Source organism: Hibiscus syriacus, unplaced genomic scaffold, assembly GCF_006381635.1.
Source record: "Hibiscus syriacus cultivar Baekdansim isolate YM2019G1 unplaced genomic scaffold, ASM638163v2 tig00110895_pilon, whole genome shotgun sequence".
In the NCBI taxonomy this organism is placed as follows: Eukaryota; Viridiplantae; Streptophyta; class Magnoliopsida; order Malvales; family Malvaceae; genus Hibiscus; species Hibiscus syriacus.
Window position 1 is genome coordinate 1,337,324 of NW_024062903.1, and position 26,685 is coordinate 1,364,008.

The following is a 26,685-nucleotide window of genomic DNA, read 5'->3' on the forward strand; positions in this document are numbered from 1 at the left end:
CAGTCAAAAGATTCAGTAAATCAGTAACTTCGGTAAATCACATTTCAGGACAAATAAAATAATCATATATCATATAGGGAACATTGTTGAACAATGTTTTATAATATTTTGATATAACAATTTAAGGCAAAATGTTTTTGGACTTGATTGAATTTTTCAAAGTTTTCAAAAATAATTCAAAGTCCATTAAACTAGAATTTGAGCACAAAGCATTTTTCTGAGTAAGTAGTATCGATAATGTTCTTACAGTACCAGTACTGTTCATGTGGTATCGATACCAAAGGTAAGAGAAGCATCGATACTTTATAGGTAGTATCGATACTACCAGTGTTTTCCAAATGACTCAAATTTCATAATGCAAAATAGGCACCGATACTCAAAGGAGTATCGATACTAATTTACACAGTAGTATCGATACCATGAGCATAGTATCGATATTGGTCAAGCCCAACAGCTAGTAACAGCTAGTTGATTTAAAAATTATAAAGGAAGTATCGATACCCATTAAAGAATTACTGATACTCCTTATCCTGGGCAGTTTTATTTTGCAGAAAAATAATCCCCAACGGATAGAAACGGCTACAAAATCATTCCAACATATAAATACAAGTTGAAGACACTTGAAGAAGGTTGGAACACCTATCCAAACAATCAAACACAAGAGAAAAGCTTTTTCACTCTTTATTTTCTTTCTTTTATAAATATTAGTGTTTAGTGAACTTAATCTTGTAAACACCTTACCTTTAAGAGGTTTTCTTGTTTACATTTCTTTTCCTTTTGTAAAGAGGATTGGTTCTAGTTTAGTCAATTGAAAAACTAGGGAGTTGTAAAGGTTATCTCTTGATCCTTGAAAAAAAACAAATTAGTGAATTTGTTAGAAAATCCTAAGTGAGAATCTTAGGTAGTAGAAGTAGACTTAGTTGAGAAGTCGAACCACTATAAATATTTGTGCAAATTTTCCTATCCTTACACTTCTTACACCCTAATCTCAAAAAGCCAATTCACCCCCTCTTGGCACATTTTCGGTTGTTCAATTGACCTTTTTTTAATCCCAATAATTGATATCAGAGCTTGACTTATTAGAATATTTAACAACCTTGAGACGATCCTTGAAGAAGTTCTACCAATTTTTGAAGCAATCGAGAAGATAACTTCTACCTCCGGCTCATTCTACATGGAAGACTCCTAATCGATCAACAAGCCTCCATACTTCAATGGAGCCAACTACCATCATTAGAAGAAATTAATGAAGCTATCAATCCAATGATCTTGATGCATGGGAGATGATTGAGAATGGCTACTCTTCTCCAAAGAAGAAGAAAGAGTGAAGTGCCCAAGAATGGAAGAAAGCTTAACAAAATGCTAAGGTCATGCACGTGTTGTTTTGTGCATTTTGTGCCAATGTTTATAAAGGAGTTTCTTCTTGTTCAAATGCCAAGAAGCTTTCGAATAAGCTGGAGGAACTTCATGGAAACAAGAAAGAAGAACCAACAAAAGTAGTGTGCTTAATGGCTCTTGAAGAGCCTAAGGTATCTTCTAACTCAAATGAATTAAATTCATATTCTTTTGATGAGTTACAAGATTTTTATAATGAGTTCTATTTTGAATTTGAGACCATGAATTTCAAATATAAGAAATTAATTTCAAAATTTAAAATTGAAAATGATTTTATTTTAAAAGCAAAAGTTGATTTTGAAAAACAAAATGAAACTTTGAAAAATGATTTACAACTTTCAAAAATCAAAATCAATGATTTAGAAAAAGAAAATTTTGATTTAAAAGTTAAACTTGAAAAGCTTAACAAAAGAAAAATAATTAATTTCTATAAACAACTCATTATGTTTAAAAATAGAAAAATGCTCACATTGCCATTTTCATGGTCATTTGGAATATAATTGTCCTTTAAAGAAAGTAAAATGTTTTAAAATTAAAACAAGGGGCATTAAAACTAATGTTTAAGAATAAAAAACAATTTGGATACCAAAATCCAATTGAATGTCTCTTGTAGGTGTGTGGGAGCAATGGTGACAAAGAGAAAAAATTGAGATGCTCTAGCCACACTTGAAAAGGAATGAGTAACCTATAAGTTTATTTTGATTATCCTGTATAATTAGTTTCTCATTTAGTTAAGCAAGCATGAGTTTTGATTTTAAATGATTTTATGTTTTTTTATCTCATGTTTGTTAAAAATATGTTATGATGAATATTTTAAAGTTTCAATGATTTTTCATAAGTTTTTGGTTCATCATAATGATTTTTGGTCAATTTTGTTTCTCATGTTGTTTTAAACAATTTTTTTCTTATTTTTGACCTTAATTTTAAATTTTTATGCAAGTGATTTGTTGCAAACAATATCTCTCTAACAATTAATATCAATATTTCAAATGCATAACATTTTTGGATAACTTTATGCACATGCACTTAAATACAATAATTGATATTGCATAAAGTTTATTAGACTTATATATATTGAATTTCATGTGCTACTAACATGTTTGTTCACCTTTGTTGAAATTCAATTTTTTTTGTGTCAAGCTTTTTAAAGTCATTTTTTATTTGGAATGCATTTATTAAGGGGGAGCTTTTGATTTTTCAAATGATTTTATGCTAAAAGTTACCACTTACTCTGCATTGTTATTTTTGCACTTTAAAGTTAAATTACTTTTTATATAACAAAAAGGGAGAGAAGTATGAATTTGAAAAATTCAATTTCTCAATTAAAAAAGGGAGCCTTAATATTTTCCAAATATTTCTATTTTTCATTAAATGTTTTAATAAGGGGGAGTTTTGCCAAAACAACTTTTCAAATGTTTTGTTATATTAAAAATGGGGAGATTGTTGAACTATGTTTTTATAATATTTTTGATATAACAATTTAAGGCAAAATGTTTTTGGACTTGATTGAATTTGTTCAAAGTTTTCAAAAATAATTCAAAGTACATTAAACTAGAATTTGAGCATAAAACATTTTTTTGGGTAAGTAGTACCGATATTGTTCTTACAGTATCGATACTATATGAACAGTATCGATATTGTTCATATAGTACCGATACCAAAGGTAAGAGAAGTATTGATACTCTATAGGTAGGATCGATACTACCTATAGAGTATCAATACTACCAGTGCTTTCCAAATGGCTCAAATTCTATAATGCAAAATAGGTACCGATACTCAACGGAGTATCGATACTACTTTACACAGTAGTATCGATACCATGAGCATAATATCGATACTAGTCAAGCCCAACGTCTATTAACGGCTAGTTGATTTAAAAATTATAAAGGAAGTACCGATACCGATTAAAAGAGTGTCGATACTCCTTGTCCTTGGCAGTTTTATTTTGCAAAAAAAATCCCCAATGGCTAGAAACAACCACAAACTCATTCCAACATATAAGTACAAGTTGAGGACACTTGAAGAATGTTGGAACACCTATGCAAGCAATCAAACACAACATAAAAGCTTTTTCACTCTTTATTTTCTTTCTCTTGTAAATATTAGTGTTTAGTGAGCTTAATCTTGTAAACACCTTACCTTTAAGATGTTTTCTTGTTTACATTTATTTTCTTTTTGTAAAGGGGATTGGTTCTAGTTTAGCCAATTGAAAAACTAAAGAGTTGTAAAGGTTATCTATTGATCCTTGAAAAGGAAAGAAAAAATTAGAGAATTTGTTAAAAAATCCTAAGTGATGAGCTTAGGTAGTGGAAATAGACTTAGTTGAGAAGTCGAAGCACTATAAATCTTTGTGTAAATTTTCCTATCCTTACACTCCTAACTCCATAATCTTAAAAAGTCAATTCACCCCATCTTGGCACATTTTCGGTTGTTCAATTGAGCTTCTTTCAATCCCAACAAACACACTACAGGATCCAATTATTTTCTAGAGATACTTAGAAATTACCAAGCGGGGAAAACACAAACTTCTACAAACTGGTTGAATTTTATAAATAAGATCCCTATAAAAAAGGGTTTGATAGCTAACAAATTCATTAGTCATTCAAGAAGTGATTTATCAAGATCATATAGTATTCAGATATATCAACAAGGTATTCTGAAATTATTGCATCAAAATTCATTTAGGATTCAGACATTCCTAAAGTGACTCCATCAATCAAGCTTATAAGGGCATTTTAGTTATTTAATTTTTGAGAAATTTGATAAATCAATTTAAAAAGGGTATCCAACAATTTATAGAATTTTCTAATTTCAAGCATCTTAACAGGATTCCAATTCCAATCGCATTGTACAATTCCCAGCAAATGTGACACTTATATATTATGTAAGTAGAGAAACTTAACAAATATTCATTTATTAAAACTGGTTGCACTGCACAATCGAACTGATCACCTTCAGAACCATGTTTGGATGGATCATGAGGAGATGAATATGTATTTAAGCAGTACATTTACTTCTCGTATTGTAACAATATTAAGGATTATCGACCTACTTAGGTCGAATTCTAAAAACCTTATGGGTGTTATATCATTTAAAGCTTCATTGGTATCTTCAGAAGTTATCCAAAAGCATTTTCTTAATCCAAAAGCTTAAGGGTATTCACACATTCTAGGGCTTGGGGGTATTTTAGGATATTTCACACTTCTAGGGTATTTTGGTCATTTATAGTTTAAGTGTATTTCAATTATTTCCTTCCGTCCAGTCTTTCCATTTAATTCAAATTTTTCATTTATTTCAATCCTTTCAAATAATTCAGACATAAAAAGTTCTTCCATGGTGTTAGTCTTTAAGTACTTGCTCAAAAATCAAAAATCCTAGGTTTTGAGCCTTCACGGAGGTTATGAACTGATTATCAATGATTATCCGAACAAATCATGAAATTAACAGGTGAATCAATAATTTTATCAGGTTGAAAACCAATTCTCATGTCAAATATACTAACAAGAGCAATTTGATGTCAGTTTTACATCTCACGGGCAATTTCGTAGTTTCTAATCCAGGTATTTTTGGTATTACAACTTTTAACGAGAATAATCAGAATTTAAGGTTTATACAATTAATCACTGCACTTGTTAATCACTGAACTTGGAATTATTTATTACCATACTTCTAATTTCTGATAGAGTCATTTGAGTCTTATTAATTGACATATTTTTTTAATGTATTCGGTTCGAGTTTAAAGATTATTAACTACATACATGTGACCAAATATATTTATCCATGAATTAACCAATACCAACATGTTCCATAAAGCATGTAAAAGGAAGTAATGTATTACCTCAATTTTTGAGCCATATCGGTTAACTAATTAAACTCGATTTGATCACCCCCGAACTTTAATCCAACGTCCAATAATATCTCGGATACATATCAACAGAAAATACATCAGAAATAGAGCTTAATTATAAAAAAATTAATCGAATTAGAAGGTTAATCAGTGAAAAATAACTTACGGGTTTGAATTTGGTGAAACGGACCTAAAAACGAACTTAGGACATCAAAAAACATCATGACAGATGTTCTCGAAAAAAGTCAATAGTTATTCAACGGCAATTAACGGTCGATCAACACCTGGTCAACGATCAAGGCATTTTTAATGACTCAACTCGACTCGGTGGCTCGACTCGGCTCGGTCTAGACCGGTCCAACCAGTTTAGACCGGTTTAGTTGGTCAGTACATTCCTCAGGCTGACATACGACGCCCGCGTGATGGAAGCGGCACGTGCGGCGGAGACAGTAGTCATTTTAGGCTACCGATCATTCCTCGTTCATCAACACTCTTGAATTAATACAATATCAACCCAAAAAATCAACAAAACTCGCCAAAATACCAAAAAATTAACACTTAATTTACCCACACCGGTGATAAAGAAAACAATGTCCAAGTTACGACCCATGGGTTGGGTTTCGAGCGTACATGGACAGTGGGATCGGTGGTACCGGTAGTGAGGCGAACGAGTGGCTAAATCGATGGGAATCACGGAAAAACTGAACGACGTGGGATTGGAGATAGCGAAGCTTCTTCGGCTTTTTCACGATGATTGACGGTCGATTCCGGTGAGGAACAAGAGGGGTTTTGGTCGTCGATCAATGGTGAGCACAATTATGGCAGTGATGGGCTGAACGGTGGTCGAATGATGAAGAATTTAACGGTGGAAAGGTTAGCGGGCTAGGGAATTAGGGGATTTGGGTTTTGGGTATAAAACCTGAGTTTTAAGCCTTAAAAATAATTTTAATAATAAAATATCATAATAGTACCTTAGCCTAAACGGCTAAGGCATGTCTACCATACACGGGGGACAGGAGTTTGAATTCCGACAGCCACCTAACTCATTTTAATTTTTCTCTGTCGACAGAAAAATACTTGCATCAATTCTTCAATCTCTCAGGTAACTTTTATAGGAATATGATTTCTCTACTGAACTTTAACCAGCTGAATAGGCATTCTAGATAAAACTCTTCCTTATCAAAATTCCAAATTTTGAACAAAATTCTCCTCGCAAAACCAATCATACCTAAATACCAATCCTTAATCAAAATAATACTTGCTTAACTTCAGTGCAACGAGCAGACATAACTATTTTCTTTCAGACGTAACGGAATCGTCTCGAGATTTACACTTTTACCAAGTGTACAAATATTTTCCTTTAATCTCATATAGGTCGAATCATTGAGGTACAAAGCTCACCACTTATTGGGTTTTAAACTCGTAAAATTGGCTATGAGTTTATCATCACAAAACGTTTGGGGGATAACAACTCAAATTCAGGCCGAGAGTCGGGTCAAAATTCTCGAACAAATAATCTTCCATGTTACCCGTGATGTAACTTACAAAATTGGGACGAATACTGACTTTATTCTTTTTTTGCACAAATTGAGTCACAACAGATAAGATACTTTGGTATACTTATTATAGAATGATTACTCAACATCAGAGTTCCGGCTCAAAAGAGTACGGTCATAAACTAAGGGCATATACAGATCAGACATCCTATGACAGTCAATTTACCCAGAAGACTCGACTCAACCTAAGCTATGATACCACTAAATGTAACACCCTCATACCGATGCGGGTGACTCGATCCAATCTGAGGTGTCACATTAGGACCATCGGAGTGACCCACTGTAAAAGTCCAATAATTTTTTTGTTAAAACGTGTAAAAATTATAAAACAAATTATAAATAAAATACAAGTTTAGAAAACCATTCATATATTACAAACATAATTAAAATCATACAGGTTCCAGACTCAATATATAAAAAAATCAAATGTGACCTATATGCCCCAATTACACATTATACTATAGTCTACAAGCAAAATCAAAGGAACTCTCAATACTTAAGTTGATAGTTGCACTAGATCGAATCTTTTGACCTGAAATGGTGAGTAAAGAGTGAGCTTTAGGAAGCTCAGTAATACAGAACTACCAGATGAATGCAATAGGTCATCAGTTATAATGTATAACATAAATTCCTTAGCGGGACAGTCGTCATCAGATTCTAGCGGTGAATTCAGATTCTATTAGCTAAGTCTTCAGTTACAAACAGAAATTTAAGGTCTAAATAAAGTATTCAGAGAGAGAAAAATTTAGAGGGTTGAATTGGGGAGTATAATGTTTTTCAACAAAACAAAGAAATGTCTACATATTCTTTAAAAACATTAATAGTTTAAAACATATTTTAAAACCACGGTAATACTCTCCAAACGAACATCGATATGATATTCCCCGGAACTACATCCATAAGGACTTACCCTACACCCATTGGGCGTAGGAGCCAACATAAAGGAATATCTTGGAGCCTGAGAGCCTACCCAAGGGAGTACCTTAAGGCCTAAGAGCCTACCCAAGAAAGTACGTTGGGGCCTTAGAGCCTACCCAAGGAAATGCCCTGGGGCCTCAAAGCTTACCCAAGGTCACCTTTTGTCCATAAATAACTATCATCTTGATCAGGGTTGAACCTCCATACTTCAGAATCCTACCAGGATAATATCCCAATAATCAATTCATACAGTAAACAGTAGATTCCATGATCCATAAATCAGGAACGATTATATTTTCTGATGGAAATAGGTAACAATAGAGCACATATCAGGTAGATATAGTTCATAAACAATAAATCAATACATCAATAAATCAGAATATCAAATAGTCAAAATATTCAGTAAATCAGTAACTTCGGTAAATCACATTTCAGGATAAACAAAATAATCATGTAGCACATAGAAAACACACTAGAGGATCCAATTATTTTCCAAAGGTACTTAGCAATTATCAAGCGAGGGAAACACGAACTTCTGTAAACTGGTTGAATTTCAGAAATGAAATCCCTATAAAAAAGGGTTTGATAGCTAACTGATTCATCAGTTATTTAAGAAGTGATTTATCAAGATCATATTGCATTTAGATATTTCAGCAAGGTATTCCAGAATTATTGCATCAAAATTCATTTAGGATTCAGACATTCCTAAAGTGATCCCATCAATTAGGCTTATAAAGATATTTTAGTCATTTAATTCTTGAGAAATTTGATAAATCAATTTAATAAGGGTATACAGTGATTTACAAAAAATTTCGGATTTCAAGCATTTTAACAGGTTTCTAATTCCAATCGTGCTGCATAATTCCTAGTAAAGATGACACTTATCTATTATGCAGGTAGATAAACTTCACGAATATTCATTGCTTAAAACTAGTTGCACTGTAGAATCAAATTGATCACCTTCAGAACCATGTTTGGATTGATCATGAGGAGACAAATAGGTATTTAAGCAGTAATTTACTTCCCGTATTGTAATAATATTAGGGATGATCGACCTACTTAAGTTGTACTCTAAAAACCTCAAGGGCGTTACAACATTTAAAGCTTCACTGGTATCTTCAGAAGTTATCCAAAAGCATTTACTTAATCCAAGTCATGAGGGTATTTAGATCATTCTTGTATTCAAGGTGGATTTATTCATTTCAAAGCTTAAGGGTATTCATTCATTCCAGGGCTTGGGGGTATTTTAGGTTATTTCACACTTGAGGGGTATTTTGGTCATTTTATAGTTAAAGGGTATTTCAGTCCATACATGTGGCCAAATATATTTATCCATACATTAACCAATATCAACATGTTCCATAAAGCGTGCAAAAGGTAGTTATGTATTACCTCAATTTTCAAGCCATATTTGTTAACCAATTAAACTCCATTTGATCGCCCTCGAACTTTAATCCAACGTCCAGTAATATCTCATATACATATCAACAAAAATTACATCAGAAACGGAGCTTAATTATTAAAAATGGATCGAATCGAGAGGTTAATCAGTGAAAAATAACTTACCATATTTGAATTTGGCGAAATAGACCTAAAAATGATCTCAGGTTGTCGAAAAACATCAGGATAGGTGTTCCTGAAAAAAGTCAACGACCGGTCAACGCCTGATTAACAGTCAAGGCATGGTGAATGGCTCAACTCGACGGCTCGATCTAAATGGCTTAACTCGGCTCAGTCCAGATCGATTCAAACCGGTTCAGCCTATTAGAACATTCCCCAAGCTGACAGACGACGCCCACGCGTAAGAAGCGGTGCGTATGACTCGTGTAGCGATGATAGAAATCATTTTAGGTGGCCGATGCATCCCCATTTATCAACAATCTTAAATTAATGCAATATTTACACAAAAACACAACAAAACTTGCCAAAATCACTGAAAATTTAACACCAAACTAACCCACACCGACGATGAAGAAAATGGTGGTTAAGTTACGACCCACAAGTTGAGTTTCGAACGCACGGGGACAGTGGGTTTGGTGGTGCCGGCAGTAAGGAGAACGAGTGGCTAAATTGACGAGAATCGTGAAAAAATCAAACGACGGGGGGTTGGAGACAACGAAGCTTCTTCAGCTTTTTCTCGATGATTGACGGCCAATTTCGGTGAGGAACAAGAGAGGTTTTGGTCGCCGATCGACGGCTAGCACAATAATGATCGTGCCAGGGTGAACGGTGGATGGACGGTGAAGAATTTGGTAGTGGAAGGGTCCGTAAAATAGGGATTTGGGGTTTGGGTATAATACCCGAGTTTTAAGCTTTAAAAATAATTATAATAATAAAATACAATAATAAAATTCAAGCCCTAAATGGCTAATGCATGGGCTACCATACTCGGGGGATATGGGTTTAAATCCTCACAGCCACTAACCTATTTTTATTTTTTTCTCTGTCGATATAAAAAGGGAAAATTCAGGGTTAAGTTACTAAACTTGCCATAATTTCTAAACTGAACTGCAAGTTTTAAAAACTTGCAATTTGGTCCTTAAATTAATTAAATTGATTTATAATATTTATTTTTATTTCTAAAGGGGGCTGTGACAGATGAGGGACAAAATCAAAATAATTTTAAAATGTGAGGTTGAAATTAATATAAAAAATATATTAAATTATACTCATTTAAAAAGTTATGGGCCAATTACAACAATATAAATAAGTAATAAGTATGGGCCAATTTCATATGCAAATATAATTTTAAGTCCTTGAACCCATTTTTATTTTTTCTCCGTCAACGAAAAAAGGGAAAATTCAGGGTTAAGTCCATGAACTCACCACAGTTTCTAAATCGAACTACAAATTTTAAAAACTTGCAATTTGGTCTCTAATTTAATTAAATTGATTTATAATTTTTATTTTTATTTCTAAATGGGGTTGTGACAGATAAGGGACAAAATTGAAATAATTTTTAAATGTGAGGTTGAAATTAATATAAAAAAGTACTAAATTATACCCATTTAAAAAGTTATGGGTCAATTACAAAAATATAAATAAGTAATAAGTATGGGCCAATTTCATATGAAAATATAATTTTAAGGACTAAATTGAATAAATATGAAATTTTAAATAAATTAAACAACACAAAGAGATCAAATCGAAATAATTGTAAAATATGAAGAAAATATGTAAAATGGACTAAATTGCATTCATTTCAAAAATTAAAAAAATTGAAACAATTATAATATATTAATATATATAAACTATATAATAATATAATATATATAAATTATATAGTTTCTTTTTATATACTATATATAAATTAAATATTATATATATATAAATTATATAGTTTATATATAGTTTATATACTACTATGTATAAACTCTATAATTTGAAAATAACAAGTTCTCAAGTTAACTTGATGGTTGGGTGTTTAGTATTGGTTTCATAGATGTCTTCGGTTTGAAGCTCATGTAAAGCATATTTTCATCAAATAACTCTAATAAAACGACATCGTTTTGAGTTTTTTTTAGTATCAAAATAGTTTCACCAAAACGACATCGTTTTGATGATGGAGTCATATCATCACTGTCATGGCATAGAGATGCCATGTCATCGCGTCGCTTATGAATTAATGGTAGAGTGGCTAAATTGAAGATAAACATAATGTTAGGGTTAAAATTGGTAAAATTAAAACGTTAGTGGCATTTTCGAGTTTGCGCTTAAAGGTGAGTGGTATTTGAAATAATTTACCCTTATAATTATTTATTTTTAATCCCTCATCCATTTGTGTTGTTTAATTAATTTAAATTTATAATTTTTTGTCTGTTTAATTTAGTCCTCAAAATTATATTTTTATTAAAAGTGACTCATAATTATTTATATTTTTTTGTAATTTAGTCCAAATTATATATAATTACAAATTGCAATTTGTCGTTCATGAATAATGAAAAATAATTAACTCAAAAATGACCTAACCTGAACTCAATCCATACCCGGTAAGATCTAACCTAACTTTTGTTTGTCAATGACGTGACCCGATCTGAACGAGATCCGACTGAAGTCTATACAAACCTGAATTAACATGGAATTTAACTGATTCGGACCTGAACCGTTTTGACCTGAACTAACATCGATCCGAACTGAAATTAACTCGATCCGAACCTGAACTAAAACTGATGTCAAATCAACATGAAAATGAGCCGAAGGGATTTGACTCATACCCAACCTGATCCGATTCGAACCATAAAATTGACCTAACACGAAATATATCCAATTTGATATGACTTGTTAGGATCCGAATGAAACCTCAACGATTACTTGATTTTAATCCCTATTAATAGACTGTCCATTTTTACTGTAGTAAGGCACTTGACATTGCATTCATAATGAAAATCTCATGGCCATTTTTTTCCTAACCAAGAATATTCAGATAAAAGTAGGAGTTACTTCCGACAGCCTCTTAGATATCAACGTGACCATAATAATAGGTGGTTCATCAAATAAAACTTCACCAACAAGATTTCCTCTAGCCATATGCCCATACCTAGAAGTGTATCAGTTGTGGAATCCGTTTCCCTTCTTATAAGAGTAAGTGGAATCTCTCAATCTTGTTCAATAAGAGATATAATATGGTCTAAAAGGGTAATTTCTTGAGTAGTTGAGTTGGACGATGATAATGTTGGAAATATAGACTGCAAAATCACACTGTTAGCACTGACAGGAAAAATCAAAAATATAATTTTCAAATTACCAATCGAAACTGTGTCGTGGTGGAAACCATTGCCTTAGAAATAGATTCGCCTCGATGTGTGTAATCACTGCAATAGGCATATCGTCCCCCGATGTTACCACAGTCGCTCTGAGAATTTGTACAGCTGAAACTGGAGTGGACTATCGATGGTACATCTTTTTTGATAGTAGTAGAGAAAGAAAGCTTGAAAAGTTTCTACATTGAGAGGGTACGTGAAAGTTGAGAGTGAGTTGAGATGCTTAGGAAGTCTCTCTATTTATACGCTGAAGTAAGGGAAAAACATACAAGCATAAATCAGAAATAAATCTGATTTAGTTTCTGAATTTAAAGTCTTTCTAAAACTGCTGTCATAAACAAATGAACATGGCCCCAAAGCAGTCCAGATTCGTGATTTAATTTTCAGCCATTTGTAACTCATGTAATTACACTTGGTAACTCTTGTAATTACTCTGTAACTAACACAACAAAAACTGTGAAAAAGCTAAAATATTGTCCAAATACATCCAACGTTTCACATATTTAAATTCCAAAATCTAACTGTTCTAATTTTAATTTGCATAAATCAAAAGAAAGCTAATTAATCAGTTGTTATCTTCTGAAAATTTGAATCAAACATAACTCTTGTACGACCTATAAATATCAGAGAGAATTTTTTTCAAAATCTTTTATGCTCAAGAAAATCCTTACAAATTTTTTCCAAAAAGATAATATCCGCACGGACTTGTCGAAGAGACGTATTACCACGAGTCACGAGCCTCGACCTCAACCACAACCACGGGAAAATAGAACAATTTACAAGGCTAAAGTAAAACCAAATATCCATCTTCCTCATAACTCCCCCTGCAGCAGAAAATAGTTGTGACAACGAACAGCAGCAAATTTCATAGCCTTTGCTTCCAACTCCGAACTTATCTATATTTCTTACCATTGCAAACATGTGAATATTCATTCTATTTGAGAGTGACAAGTGTCGTTTTACTTGTTAAATAAATTTCTTTTCTTAAAAAAATAAATAATAATATAGTAGTATAGAGAAGAAAAGGATCAATTTGCAGGACTTAGAAATTCTTATATTGAGTTGCTTTGATTTCGATCCAGGTAGCTGTAACAAAAGTAAATAAGGGAAGTTTGGTTGAATATTAATTAAGTAAAAATAAATGAAAATAACAGCAAATTAAATTAAAAAGTTGAAAACAAATATAATAGAAAATAGCCTTGAGCTTTGCTTTAACTCAATTCACTTTGATCATTGAAATGAATTTTACTCTAGGATACATGCCGGATATAGTCTACAAGGCTCAACCCTTGTAATTTGATTTTTTTCCTTGGTAACCGATCTTCCCAAGTCAACCTCTGAAATCCGGTACTTGAATAAACTAACTACGACTATCGATGCTAGAACAAATCAAATTAAGTTTTGGAAAAGCCCGACTCAGATTATATTGTCTCGCTGAGGATCAAATTTGATTTCAGTTTCCCTTAGTGGATCGCCGCTAAGTGTGTTCACAGGAAGTCGAATATGCCATAAGCCGATCCTTCCCCCCAACTATAAAACATAATAACATCTAGATCAACGTTGACTTTTTGATATGAAAGTGTTTTGATTTTAAAGGATAGGATGATTGTCAATCCTAGTTTGCAGAAAACTAAAAATGTGACCCGAAGGATGTTTAGTGCTTTTTAATTCTCACATTTGGAATTGAGTCATCACTACCTCTCGGCTAAATGGAAAATTAGCTAAGCATGATATAAATTATACTTAGCATGTTTTATAAAAAATTATAAAACTTAAGTAAAGTAAAAACAGGAATGAAATAGAATGAAACTTCTATAAAATAGAAATAAAATAACCAATATAAATTTAATATATCCAAGTCAGACACCTAAGGAGGGTATTTATAGGTTTTAAAATCCCTAAAATAGCAAAGAAATTCAAATGCAAAATAATCCTAAAGATAATTCCAAGTGTTTTGAATTCAAACTTAAAACTAACTACGACTATCGTCGCTAGAGCAAATCAAATTAAGTTTTGGAAAAGACCGGCATGGATTATGTTGTCTCGTTGAGGATCGAATCCGATTTTAGTTTCCCTTAACGGATTGTCGCTAAGTGTGTTCACAAGAAGTTGAATATGCCACATGTTATCTTTCCTCCTAATTGTAAATCAGAACAACATCTAGACCAACGTCAACTTTTTGATATGAAAGCGTTTTGATTTTAAAGGATAGGTCGATTGTCAATCCTAATTTTCAGAAAACTGAATATGTAACCCAAAGGATGTTAAGTGCTTTTCAATTCTCACAGTTAGAATTGAGTCATCGCTACCTCTTGGCTAAATAGAAAATTAACTAAGCATGATAGAAATCATACTTAGCATGTCTTATAAAAAGCGATAAACCTTAAGTAAAGTAAAAACGGAAATGAAATAAAAAGAAAACTTTTATAAAATTAAAATAAAATAACAAAGATAAATTCACGATATCCATGACATGCCCCTAAAGAGGGTATTTACAGGTTTCCAAATCCCTAAAATAACAAAGAAATTCAAATGCAAAATAATCTTAAAGATAATTCCAAGTGTTTTGAATTCAAACTTAAAACTAGATTTCCTAAAAGATCTTCTCGGATTGTGTTGACTATGATGCTTCAAGAATTTTTCCAATGCTGACTGGACCTTTTAGAAATTGTCACATCAGACCGTGTCGTGCCCATGTGTCCAGCCACGATTCCAAAAAAATAAAAACTGCATAATCATACCTTTTAATGTTATTTTTTTGGAAAATAGAGCTTTGCACGAAAACTAGCAAAACAGAACCAAATCAACAATAGTAAATAGATAATACTAGAAAATTAACAAATAAATAATGTCAATCTAGAACACTAAGGGAGGTTATCTACTGATGCATTGAGGTGAGCTCTAAAACTATGTTACTTAAGTTTAGTGTCGGATATATATTCGATATTTTCATATTTGAAGATCGTATCTTATTCCCTTGTTTGAAATATATTCAGCATGTCTAAAACACATTTTTTACTATATTGAAATACATCTCCAAAGGTTAAAAAAATAGTCAATATTATCTCTAACATCTTAAAATCTCCCTCGATGTATTCGATTGTTTCTGGCTAATATTTACAGATCCAACTGCATAACTTGCATGCACGATCTCGACCCTTATAGGCCACTGCAGTTGCAGTAACAAGACCAGCCCCATCGATCTTACAATAAATACTACAATTATTGAAAACACTTTTCTAATAAACAACCAAAAAAAAATGAAATAAAGAGAAAAGAAAAGAAAAAAGATATATATGTGTATATATTTCTTCCCTTTACATCCCAAAAAAATTTACATAAAATCAGTAAGAATCAAAAGCAACGCTACTCCTTTTGGTGACGGCGTAGGTTTTACTTCTGGTAAACAACGAATCTTGTTTCTTCTTATTATTATTATCAACACGATGAACTTCGTTCTTTTCTTCGAATTCAAAAGGTTGATCTTCATCGATTTTTCCCATCCCAACACTGGAACTCTTGGGCAACCCTTTCGCGGCTCTCATCTGCTTCAATTGTTCTTGCAAGAACATCTCCACTTCGTTCTTATGACCCAAGCTCCTAATCGACGCAGCTCTAATGAGATCCTTAAGATCTTCGTCATCACGCCTAGATGCCGCCGAGCTCGCACTGAAGCTCCTCGGAAAACCCGGGTATTGTCCCGCGTAATCGCCGCCGCCTTGGCTGAAGCTGACGCTTGCGGCGCAACTCGTCAAGCTCTTAACGTAAAGATCCTTCGCTTTGCCCAGGGCTCTGAAGGGAATCGTGATGAACCTCATGAACTCGTTCTGTGTATTGACTTTGAGGCTCATTCTTGATAACGGAGATTTCAGTGATTGGAAAAAAAATATGGGTTTTGATGAGAAAGGTTGAAAAACAAAGAATTATTATGGAGGATAGAGAGTTAGGTATGGAGAGGTAGAGCTGAATAAAGATAATTGGTGTTGTTGGAAGGGTTTTATAAGGTAGTTGAGGATTAATGGCAGAAATCCGATGCTTTGTTGGATTTTGACTATTTCACAAGCACGCAGATTACACAAAAACCATCAGATAAGTCCCAGTATACGTGGAGTGTGTCGTTAGAATTCCAAGTTTTTTTTTCTTAAAAAAAATATTTCGATATTTATCAATGGATCAATTAATTTAAATTAAGTATTATAAAGACGTACTATGAGATGATTCTTATAACTCAGTCTATTTTATTCATTTTAAGACATTGTTTAAGGGTTTAATGTCTCATTAACTTATTTTAAATCTATATAAAATTCAATAGGATGATAATTTAGGTCCAATTACAAATTTCATCCATTTACTGTACAAAAGTTGAGAAGTTACTTCTACCTCTTTAATTTATCATATTTTGACCTTTGTATTAAAAAAACTTAATCTAATCTATTGATACTATTAATTCTTGTTGTAATTTGTTGACCTAAAATTTGTATATGCTTGAGTAATTACAACACCTTTCTTGTTAACATAGATACAAGCTTTTATAGGAAAAATATTATAGCTATGGCCAACATCAGCCTTTTCGATTCATTTTTAGTTATGTGTTTAGTACATTTAAATTTACGTTCTTATATATGTTACAAAAATAACAATATTCGTTAAGGTGGGATTCAATCAGTTTAAAATTTTGAGATTAATTGATATAATTCAACTGTTAACGAAATTCAACTCGAAAATTCAGTGATAAAAATAAAATATTTATAATTTAATGACCAAAATGAAATAGTGTCTAAAGTTCAATAGTTAGTGGTGTAGTTTATCCATGGATTATTGTTTATGTTTGTTGGGTAAACGTAACTATACTTAAAATGAGATTAAAAATGGTTCTTATTGTTTGGATTTTGTAAACTTTAGGTAACTTTGTCTAAATTTCACATGATATGTTTTGTAAATTACTCAATCTAATAAATTCTTAATTATTTTTTATTCGTAAATATTAAAGTAATTAAATAAAAGAGAATTTATTGTATATTTGTTTGAACTCACTACCTTTAAAATATGTGTTTCTTGATAATGACGATATTTATAGTAAACCCTAACAAGGGACATTAATTTAGAAAATTAAACTTAAAACACCCAACTTTATAAATATGAACAACATTTACGCCGCCGCTTCATTTTCAACGCCTGTTAAGCTCGGTTCCCTCTTTTAGTATAATGATATTTTAGGTCCTTCTTAGTTTAGATATTAGTTAAATAAGATTTTTGTCATTTTTAATTTTTGGGTCTAAATACTCAATTGATTCTTATTATTTTGATATAAAACAATTTTACCCTCTCAGCATTGTATCGTAGCTCTGTTCCTATTTAGACATAATTGTATAATTACATCAATAATAATTATATCATAGTGAAAATATTAAGATTCTAATTATTTAGGTATACTTGATAAATATAATATAATTGGATCTTAGTTTATATTATATTTGGTTTTATAAATATAAAATTGAATTATTCAATAGTAAAATTACTAATAGTAGTATTTATTTACAACACTTTTTTCAATCCTAATAAATTTATTATTATTAGTGATTTTATGTTGAATATTCACTTAAGATGTGAACAAAATAATGATAAACAATAATAATAATAATTTTAAACATAATATTACTATTACTAATAATAATAACATTTTAATGTGTGAATTAATAAGAATATCCATAAGAAGTGAAGATCTTAATTACATCAATTCACGTTTTCTCTTCAAAAATGGAGAGTGCGATTGGAATCATTTAATTATACTCAATTCAATACTAGATTTCATGATAATTGTAAAAAAACATGTTATAATTATACTCCAAATTTAATTATAAAATGACTTTTTAAATGAATTTTTATAAAATTATCCGTGTGTTTTATTAATATATTTGAAAATTGAGTTATTTAAAATTTAATTATAAAAATCCCGTTGAGTGGTCTCGTTGATTTAAAGGGAGTGTCGTTTTCCCTTGGTATCTTGAATTCGAGCAGTTACATTTGTAGGGAGCGTAGGATGTGTATTATGTTACTTTGTAAATACATAAACTATTAAAAAAATCAATTATAAAGATAATTATGACACCGTAGAAGAGTTCATATTGGAACTCAAATGGATATAAGTTTTGGGTTTTTTTAAATGAAATTGTCAAAAATATTCTGTTAACTCTGATCTCATCGAATAAATAAAAGAAAAGAAGTTTGAAAATTGTGTTTTATATGAAATAATCCCTATAAATAATGAATTAAACTACTGAAAATAGTGGTGGCATGTATGTACGACCAGACTATTTTCGTGGAAAATCAAACAGCCAATGTCATGTACAATTATTTTTCAATAGCAAAGGAAAGTCCAACCATACTTATCATATAAATAAGACAATTTCAAAACATTGTTCGACTAATACTTGTAATGAGAGAAGACTACAATTTCTTTAAGGTAAGAGAATAGAGTTGTCAAAATATTAACATTATCCTCAAAAGTTGAATTCTATTTGATTTTAAAAAAATCAACTTCTTTTGCTTTTATATTTTCTACTAATTTAATTTTACAATATGCTATTTTAATTTAAAATAAGTGTAGAATATACATATATATAGTAAAAATATATCTCATATTTGAACACTACCATTCTCTTATATTTATATTTAAATATGTATTCGACACAAATACTAAGGACCACAATGAATAAACAAATTCCTTTCGAAAAGAAAAAGGAAACATACACGATGTGTGTTAAAGAGATGTGTTAGAAAGAGCATGAGATAGGTCGGGCAATACCAACACACGTATTAGTATTATTTTAATCATTCAATAATTTTATATTAAAAAATAATATTTAAACACTTAAAAAAATCAATATTCGGTTAGAAATTTGTATGATCAAATTTCATATTGATCAGTATTGATTTTTTTCAGATGCTTAGAATTTTCTTTCTAAAATGATGGGTTTCATTAAAAACTCCCTCAAGCTTGTTAAGGAGAAAAAGTACTTGGAAAACTTTGTTAAATCCAAACTCAAACAGTACAATAAAGCGTAGCTCTTTGCATGAGTCTAGTGAAACTAACACGATCATACCATATGCAAAAACCATTGAATAGAGCCGCAGTTCAATACAAAATGCAAATATCAGTAACAAGGCCGCATCCATAAAACTACACTCACCAATGAGCCGACCAAAGCTATTGGATTCTCACTACAACCTGGTTTCCAATAAAATCTTGAATCGACAGAATCGAAGGTCATTTACTCTTTGTCCAGAATCCACTTTAAGAACAGTATTCACTTTGTTCGAATCCAAAACCTCAAAAAAAACAAAGATTATTTTACCATCGAGGTAGCTTAGTTCGTGTTCATTGTTGTCATTTTGAAACACAGAAAGGTAATAAATCTTGCCATTGGAGACGATGAATAAAAGAGCAGATAATATAAGCAAAAACTAGAAGAAGATCGAAAGATGAAAAGGGTTGCCTCTTCGTTATTGTGATTGAAGTAGACAAGGGTTCCTCCAATGATGGTTTCTTCTCAAACCCCACATTATATTAATAGTAGCCTAAGGCCAAACCATGAAACCAACGTACTTTTAATCTTACAACAATGATTATATTAATTAAATTTATCATAAAGGTGTTGTTTTTTTAAAATGATAGTTTTTAATAGAATTACCATATCATTAATTTTAAAATTCTTTAAAATTTAGAATATAATGGAATTAAAGACGTGGGGGGACAAGGCATCTCACACCATCAATGTAGTCTGTCCTTACAATAAATTAATATTTTATTTTAATTAACATAATTATTTTTTAGATGTGACATCGATTAGATTGCAAAATTCAATGTGACATTTTTCAAATTTTCATACTTTAAATTTAAATTTCAACTTCACATAACTATTCTTACTTTTTTTTTAAATGAAGAAAACACTGAAACAGAAGACGAAAATAGAGTAAAAGCCTTGAGCTTAGTCTTTCTCCCACATATCCCTAAAACCCCAATCTTCCTTTGTGTTTCTGGTATTGTTCAGTCCCAAACTGACAAGTATGTCTTGTCTTCTCCGTTTAATCAACACCCTTCAACTTTAAAACCCATAATTCAGACCATTGAACTCAACAACACTGTTCTAATGGCGAATCAATCATCCAAGCCAGCAGCTAGGCAACTCGGTGAACTCCTCAAACAAAAAGAAGAACCTTTCGTCTTAGAGATTTTACCTTTCGGAAAGAGGGTATTTGAAGAAGAAGAAGTTATCACCGGGATCACCCAAGTTTGGCTTCCATGGAAGTTCAGTCAAGTTTTTGAAGATGAACAACAAGGGAATTCCGAATTTCCCTAAAGAACTTAAACTTGTGATGTGAACAAGCTCTTTGCAATCAAAGGGTTGAAGACCAAGAATTCCGATGATCAAAATGGAAAGGTTAGTACCACTGCAGAGCCGGATAGATTTTCCACCGCTAGCAGCACAACCGTGTATAATTCATGCACAGACAGTGACAGATGAACTATCGATGATTAACAAGGTAAAAAAACTGATTTATAGTTTTATCTTTTATGTTTGTACATAAAGCAAGAGATTCCAAATTTTGCTACTTATAAAGCTAACAGGCTGCTGCAGATTCCAAGTTTCAATGGATTCCAAGGCAGAAAAACTTGTTCTTGGGTGGGCTGATAATGGAGGACTCGATTCTGTTACTTCTTCAAGCCGCACTAGACAAACCAAGTTGTGTAAGAGAATTACAGGAGGCTGGAAAGTCTAATTCTTTGCCATTTTCGACATCGAATAGGGTTTTGCAGAAAGCAAAGAAGCTCAAAGAAGACGAAAGGAAAGTGTGTTTAGGGTGTTCAAGCCAGGAATGGAACGATTATGAACGCCAGAAAGAAGTAGGCTTGTACTTGGAAACGCCATTGAAGATGAAATTGTAGCTGAAGTTGTAATGACACGATGTTCATGTTTCATGGCCAAGATGTAATTTTCTTGTTTCAAACATACATGTCGATTGTTCCTGTCTTAAGTTCAGATTAATTTCCGTGATAGTAAAGTAGCTAAAAATGATCCATAATCGTGCTCGTCAGGCAAGAAATTTAATGGTCTCTTTGGCTTTAACTGGGCAAGGAGTACACCAATTTAAGAAGAAAGTTGAAATAAAATATAGGGTAGGTGTTCAGGTTTATTTAATAAATACTTAAAAGAATTATATTATATAAAATAAAGATACGATTATAAAAAAAATAAACACATAGACCTTTAAAAATATAATAAAAAAAAGTTAAAAAGAAATGACAAGTTACATGGAAATATTTAAGTATTTACTTAAACAATCCTCAAGAGGCCCAATAGGGCAGTAGCAGCTTCATTGCTCTTAACGAGACCCAATTTCTTAGCCCATAAATTGGTTAAAAAAAACAATTTCCCAACCTCGTTTTTTAACCCTGTTTTCTTCGAAATTAAATTTAACGCTTTTCACCCGTTTCAGTACTCGATACAGCTTATGCTGTTTTTAGGGTTTTTATGATTCTCGTGTAAATTGGGGGGTTTCCAGGTTAATAGCTTTCAATTAGGGTTTCTTTGGTTTCACTCCAATTGGGAATTTCAGGTCTCTGCTGTATTTGAGGGTTCTAGGGTTTCCACTCTCTTTATTTTTCAGTGGTTCAGTTTTATTTCTTGTGGTTTGGGGTTAGGGCTTCTACTGTTCTCTCTGCAAGAAGTTCTTTCCCCTTTGCGAGAAGTAATGTAATTCGTATTTTGTTGTAATTGGGAATTTTTTTTATTTGTTATTTGTTTCAGTAGCTAGGGATTTGGGGACTAGGGTTTTAGCCGAGCATGGAATCTGATAAAGGCAAGCTATTCGTGGGAGGGATATCTCGGGAGACACTGAAGCTACCAATGTAATTCGTATTTTGTTGTAATTGGGAATTTTTTTTATTTGTTATTTGTTTCAGTAGCTAGGGATTTGGGGACTAGGGTTTTAGCCGAGCATGGAATCTGATAAAGGCAAGCTATTCGTGGGAGGGATATCTCGGGAGACAACTGAAGCTACCCTCAATGATCATTTCAGCAAATACGGCACCGTATTGAGCTCAGTTGTAGCTAAAGACAGGAACACCAAAATCCCTCGAACGTCAGTTCAAAGCTCTTTTGCCTCGGTCATTTTGTACTCTATTTTGTTACTCTTAGAAATTGATGACTTATAATTAGAATGAAGTTTAAGGTTTTAAATTTTTATTTTATTTTTGGGAAATGATAGATTGCTGGTATTTTTGGTTGTTTAATATATGATTTATGAATGGGTTTTTCTAGGTAGAAGTGAAAAAAGCCATACCCCGAAGTGAACAGCAGCAGCAGCAACTACACCACTATCCGAATCAACAACAGAATAGTGGGTTCAGTACTAATGGCAGTGATGCTGCTGACAGTAACAACAGCTTTAGGACTAAGAAACTTTTCGTAGGGGGTTTATCTGCTAATCTAACTGAGGAAGAGTTTAAGAATTATTTTGAAAGATTTGGTAGAATACAGTTGTTGTGATGCATGACAGCATGACTAACCGACCTAGGGGATTTGGGTTTGTTACTTTTGACTCGGAGGAGTCGGTGGAGAATGTTATGCAGAAGAATTTCCACGAGTTGAATAATAGGCTTGTGGAAGTCAAGCGTGCAGTGCCGAAAGAGGGAAGTAATGGTCGTTACAGTAATCAAAACATGAAGCCCGGTGCTGTGAGGGGGTCTCCTTATAATGGCTTTCAGGCTGTTGAGTTCACTTCGAATGGTTCTGGATACGGAATAGTTCCTGGCTATGCTCCTCTTCATGCGCATAATCCGGTTGGGGATTATTTATATGGAACAGGTGTTTATGGCTCTGGGTACCCTATGGTAGGGTATGGTAGGATCGACTATGGTGTCGCTACACCAACTCCTCGTGGCCCTTTATATGCTGCCCCTGTAATGCTTGGACCTAGAGTTTACTCGCTGCCTTACGGCAGTCCATCCATCTACCCAGCTTATATGAACGCCGGGGTTGGTCTCATGGGTACAGCTGCAGGTGGGTTCAATGGGATTATTGGAAATGTAATTGATGGGAAATGGAATCAGGTTCCGGGTGGCAATGGCGATCTGCCTGCGAACGACATTCAACCGCAGATTGAAGCAGTAAACAACGGTACTGATAGTTCTGGTTTAAAAGAGAATAGTGGTGGTGCTTCTGCTGAACAGGATCAGAAAAGTGTTGATGGGGAACTTAAGACTTCACACGTAGATGTTTCTAGATGATTAATTGACTCCATTTAGGCTTCGAAGGGTTAGTAAATTCTTTAACTGACCAGCTTAGGGAAATTTAACCAGCAATGTTCAGTGTCCCTTTTAGGCATGATCTGTGTCATAAACATGCTGCATGTATCTTATTTTAGTGTTATCATTTGTGGGTAATGAATTCAGCATTATGTAACATAATTGCATCTGGTTTCCACTTCCATTGTCCATTTCACGTCACTGTCTGGTAATGTTAATAATGAAACATGGCTTTTATATGATTCTAGAGCCTTCTATTGGTATTGCTCAAGTTGTTTATGCAGAGAAATTCCTGGAGAAATCACATTCTATGGTAAGGACTTCTAGATTTTGCTGAAAAGGTCCATTATGCTGAAAAGGTCCATTATTCTGAGAAGTTGCAGTGTCATCTTTGATTATATTTGAATGCGTGATTTGGTTACGAGTATACTGCAATATTTTAATTTGATACAATTTTATGCATTTAGTTGTTCCTTGGTTTTAAATGCCATCACTCACACAGGAGGGATTTGGTCGGTTCGATCTTTATGTTAAAACTATCTTAGTGGAAAAAAGAGGATACACTATATTTTTTTGTCACTTGATTTTGTATGTGTTTCTGTTTTGGCCTTCCAAGTTTAAAAAATTTCAATTTCATCACCAAAATTTTTTAGTTTCACTTTTTTTTGTCTCTAGTGTTGTTTATTGACGGTTAACTATATCGTTTAGCTTAAACAATCAGTTAATTGTTATAATGGTTAGAAGATTTCTTTTAATCGTAATATGACCATCAAGAAATAGTTAATCGCTAACGGTTAATTGTTATTAGCGGTTTAGTTATAGGTTAATCTACAATTAACCCTATTATAATTATTTTTCAAAAATAAAAAGAGAACATAAATGTTTTAATATTTCGTAATTCATACTATAAAAAGTAACACTCAACACATACTTATATTGATGCAAATGAATAAAAAAAAAAAATATATCACTTAAACTATGAGCCCAATGGAATCCTATTTGAGTAAGTTAATTGTTGAATACATATTGATATGGTGAAAAAGAATGGTGTTCTATTGAGTTTAATTTAATTAAATGAACCCTAATTCCCTTAAACATACGGGCCCGTGCATACTGGATCTCTGACTAATTGGGCCTGACCCTTGACTTGAAACTGAAATGGACCTATTAATAACAGAGAAAAAATAAAATGAATTCATAATAAAATAAAATAAAAATGATATAATTTATATATATATATATATATACCAATACATATAACTATATATATTTATATTTATTTTCAAAGTTATATGTACTATTTTCGAAACCACAATATATTTTCAAAAATATAATATATTATTTTCAAAATAATATATAATATATACTTTCAAAATTATATATATATATATATATATGCTTTCAAAACTATACATATTTTCAAATTTATAATATATGTAATATTGTGTGCAAGTTATAGTATAAAAGGTTATCATTGGACGAAAATGGGTGTCTACAGGTATTAAAGTTTAAAAATCTTTAATTTAACGACTCAACTTTTAAATTACTTCTATTTTAATCACTTTGATTTGTTTTATTATTATTTTTGAAATGACATTTTTATTATTTTATTAATATATAATTAAAAAAATTTGAAAGTTAAAGCGATTAAATTAGGAGTAATTTGAAAGTTAAATAATTAAATTAAAAAATAAACTTTAGTGATCAAAATATGAGTGAGAAGATAGTTGAATGATGAATAATGCAATTTCTCTATAAAAAATGTGTTACAGGCAAATCACCTGTTAAGTTTTTAACAACAAGATAATAAAACGAAACAAAAGTTAAATATTAGGTATGATTTGAAAAAATTGAAAGTTTACATATTAAAGTGGATCAAAACTGATAGTTTAGATACTAAATGTGTAATTTACCTTTTTCTCAAAGACAACGACATGTAAGGGTAAATGTTCACAGTAACATACGTTGAGGAAGCACCCCACTCATCAACCTATTCTGACCCGATTCCCATATCCACTATTGGCACCTAAATTCAGACAAGAAGCAAGATAATCCTCCACCACAGCTTATGTTCCTTCCCATGTTGTCCCCACCAACCATGCCCGACATCCTTGAGTTTGAGAATATAAGTGGACCAAAACAGAATAAAAACTTAAATTTAATAATAATGACCTAAAAATAATAATTAGATTATTAAAATAAAATTATGAGAATAATTAAATGATTAAATATATAATTTATCATTTTTTATTGAATATAGCGGTTTTGGGTAAAATAAAATAACCATTTAAAATTCAAAAGACAACGTTAAAAAAATACTTTTAGACATTCTAGTACAACGTGAATAGTATGTAGGTAATGATTCAAAAGAAATTAAAGGGAAATTTCCTCCGTGAAGACACCATTTTGTAGGCCATGTAAAGAGGCAGTCAACAAAATATTATTTAGAGAAAATAACCTCAGTGACCAAAAATTTCATATAATATACGATTTTAATCAATTTTTTCCGGATTTACCAAAATGACCAACAAAATCGCAATGCGATCGCTAATTCGCAACGCGATCTCCATTATCACAAATCAGTTTCCAGATTCGCAACGCGATTATGACTATCGCAATGCGATTTTCCAATTTCGCGTTGCGATTTTCCCAATTCGCAATACGAATAAGTAAATCGAAATGCGAATTTGGAAAATCGCAATGCGATACTGACTATCGCAATGCAATTTTCCTAATTCGCATTGCGATTTACGTATTCGCGTTGTGATTTTCATAATTCGCAATGCGAATACGTAAATCACAACGCGATTAAGTAAATCGCAATGCGAATTAGGAAAATCGCAATGCGAATACGTAAATCGCAATGCGAATCTTACTATCGCAATGCGATTTACATAGCGC

At 32.1% G+C, this 26,685-nt stretch overlaps 1 protein-coding gene and 1 pseudogene across 1 annotated transcript; one reads left to right on the forward strand and one right to left on the reverse strand.

Moving 5' to 3' along the window:
- Nucleotides 1-15,820: 15,820 nt before the first annotated feature.
- Nucleotides 15,821-16,327, reverse strand: LOC120145934. The gene has a single exon (XM_039159634.1). It carries the CDS (start codon nt 16,325-16,327, stop codon nt 15,821-15,823), a length of 507 nt encoding a protein of 168 aa, XP_039015565.1.
- Nucleotides 16,328-22,389: 6,062 nt separating this feature from the next.
- On the forward strand, nt 22,390-24,039 carry LOC120145935 (annotated as a pseudogene).
- The last annotated feature ends 2,646 nt before the right edge of the window (nt 24,040-26,685 follow it).

What these genes read in the sequence shown, in the direction of transcription:
- LOC120145934 (XM_039159634.1), bottom strand. Translation starts at nt 16,327, where the DNA reads ATGAGCCTCAAAGTCAATACACAGAACGAGTTCATGAGGTTCATCACG.